Source organism: Echinops telfairi, unplaced genomic scaffold (genome assembly GCF_000313985.2).
Source record: "Echinops telfairi isolate 266 unplaced genomic scaffold, ASM31398v2 ScPeMD7_443;HRSCAF=831, whole genome shotgun sequence".
Taxonomy (NCBI): Eukaryota; Metazoa; Chordata; class Mammalia; order Afrosoricida; family Tenrecidae; genus Echinops; species Echinops telfairi.
This window is the reverse complement of record NW_022104341.1, coordinates 17,114,152-17,115,774: the sequence shown is the minus strand read 5'-3', so window position 1 is coordinate 17,115,774 and position 1,623 is coordinate 17,114,152. Positions and strand designations below refer to the sequence as shown.

At 31.7% G+C, this 1,623-nt stretch overlaps 1 protein-coding gene across 1 annotated transcript in view; it reads left to right on the top strand.

Annotated features, from left to right (window-relative positions):
- The window catches only part of TRMT13 (tRNA methyltransferase 13 homolog), a 25,127-nt gene that overhangs the window by 15,990 nt on the left and 7,514 nt on the right, over positions 1–1,623 (top strand). Inside the window, exon 3 of the mRNA XM_045292029.1 lies at positions 538–610. Within this exon, the coding sequence (XP_045147964.1) occupies positions 538–610 (73 nt within the window). The remainder of the gene's footprint in view (positions 1–537; positions 611–1,623) is intronic.

Sequence of the window (1,623 nt, the reverse complement as noted above, 5' to 3'; positions counted from 1 at the left end):
AACGGGCTTTGATGAGTTCCTTCTGAATGTGCCAAGTTTGCAGTTTAAGGCGAGCTCTAATCAACCACCGGTATGTGTCTTCTCATGCTGCTCAAAGGAGTCTGGGCCACAGAAATAGATTTAGAAGTCATTGGCACATGTGTATGGCATAGTTGTGAGCTTTCAAGGAGAATAAGAAATGGAGAGAGCCCAAAATGGTATATGACAGCCCGATAAAAAGGAACTGGAAGATAATCATAAGTCTCTTAACATCTGTGAATCCCACCCAGTCCCTTTGTCATTGAGTTAGGAATTTTTGAATTAAATGAAATATATAGTTAAAAAAGCTTCAAGCCCTCTAAAATGTGATATTATTTGGGGATTTTTCACCCAAGAATATCGTCTTAAAATTTGTTTATGATTCTACTTTTAATACTAAAAGTGAGATAAAAGCTTTATCCTTGCTTTGAATATTGAAAGCCAATGAAACCTTCCATTTTTATAAAGTTCTTTCTTAACATAAAGTCATTGTTGTAATATGGTTCTCTGTTTGTGTAGGTAGATGGTAAACACAGAAAGGAAAATTCAGTATTTGAAAGACTTCAAATTGATATTCAACACTTGTGTTTGAGTAAGTTGCATAACTTTCCGTTGCTCTACCATACAACATTACAAGTTTCAAACTCACAGTTGCCTAGAAATCTAATCATGCAGAACTGTGCCTCAGAGAAAACAATTGATCCATTGTTGAGTTAAAGTATTATGTGTAACATTTACTTAAAGTAAGTTGAAATAGGGTTAAAGCTATTTTTTAATTCTTTTTCAGTCTCAACTGGGAATGAGCTATTAGGAAAGAATTTTAAAAGTTTGCTATTAAAAGTTCCTCTTTGTTTTTAAAAGACCTCTTTGTTTTTAGATTAATTATTGAGTCACTTCATGTCATAAAACAAATAACCTTCTGCTTAATGTATAAGACACTTCTGAGAATTTAAAATTTACCAAAGGAAATATCATTCCTATGAAATTAATTCTATATGTGCATTCCTCAGTTATATTCTTTTGTGCCCTTTACACACCTTTTTATTTTTAAGTGAAGAGATTATACGCATATCTTTACAGCCCATTCTACCTGCTAAATTTAATCCAGCTTTGTAAAGCAACCCACCATTATGTATAAATAGCTATATTTAAAATAATTTAACAGGTATACAAGGGCTTCAAGCGGTTCATGGACATTTTCCATTGTCTTTCTATTGCATTTTTCTTAGAAATTTTTAAAGCCCTCTGGTATTACTAATGTCAGAAATCCTAAACAAATTTGTATGTTGTATGTGGAATTCTTATTAGCTCTACTGAAATTAGTTTACCCTATTTCTGGAATAGTTTTCATATGTCTCTCCTCTGTACATGTGGGCACCTATCTCATATTTTTAAATAAAGGAAAGAATAATTAGTAAAGGAAGACTTGAACAAATTATCTACAACATGTATCAATACTGCATTAATTTCAAAAAATCTTTCTGTCATGTGCTAAAGACATACCCAGGCATGTCGCTACTTATGAAAATATGGATTCTCCTCACTTTCCTTTCATACTTCATTTGTTTCTTGATTTATATATATATATATATTTTTTTGAAATCA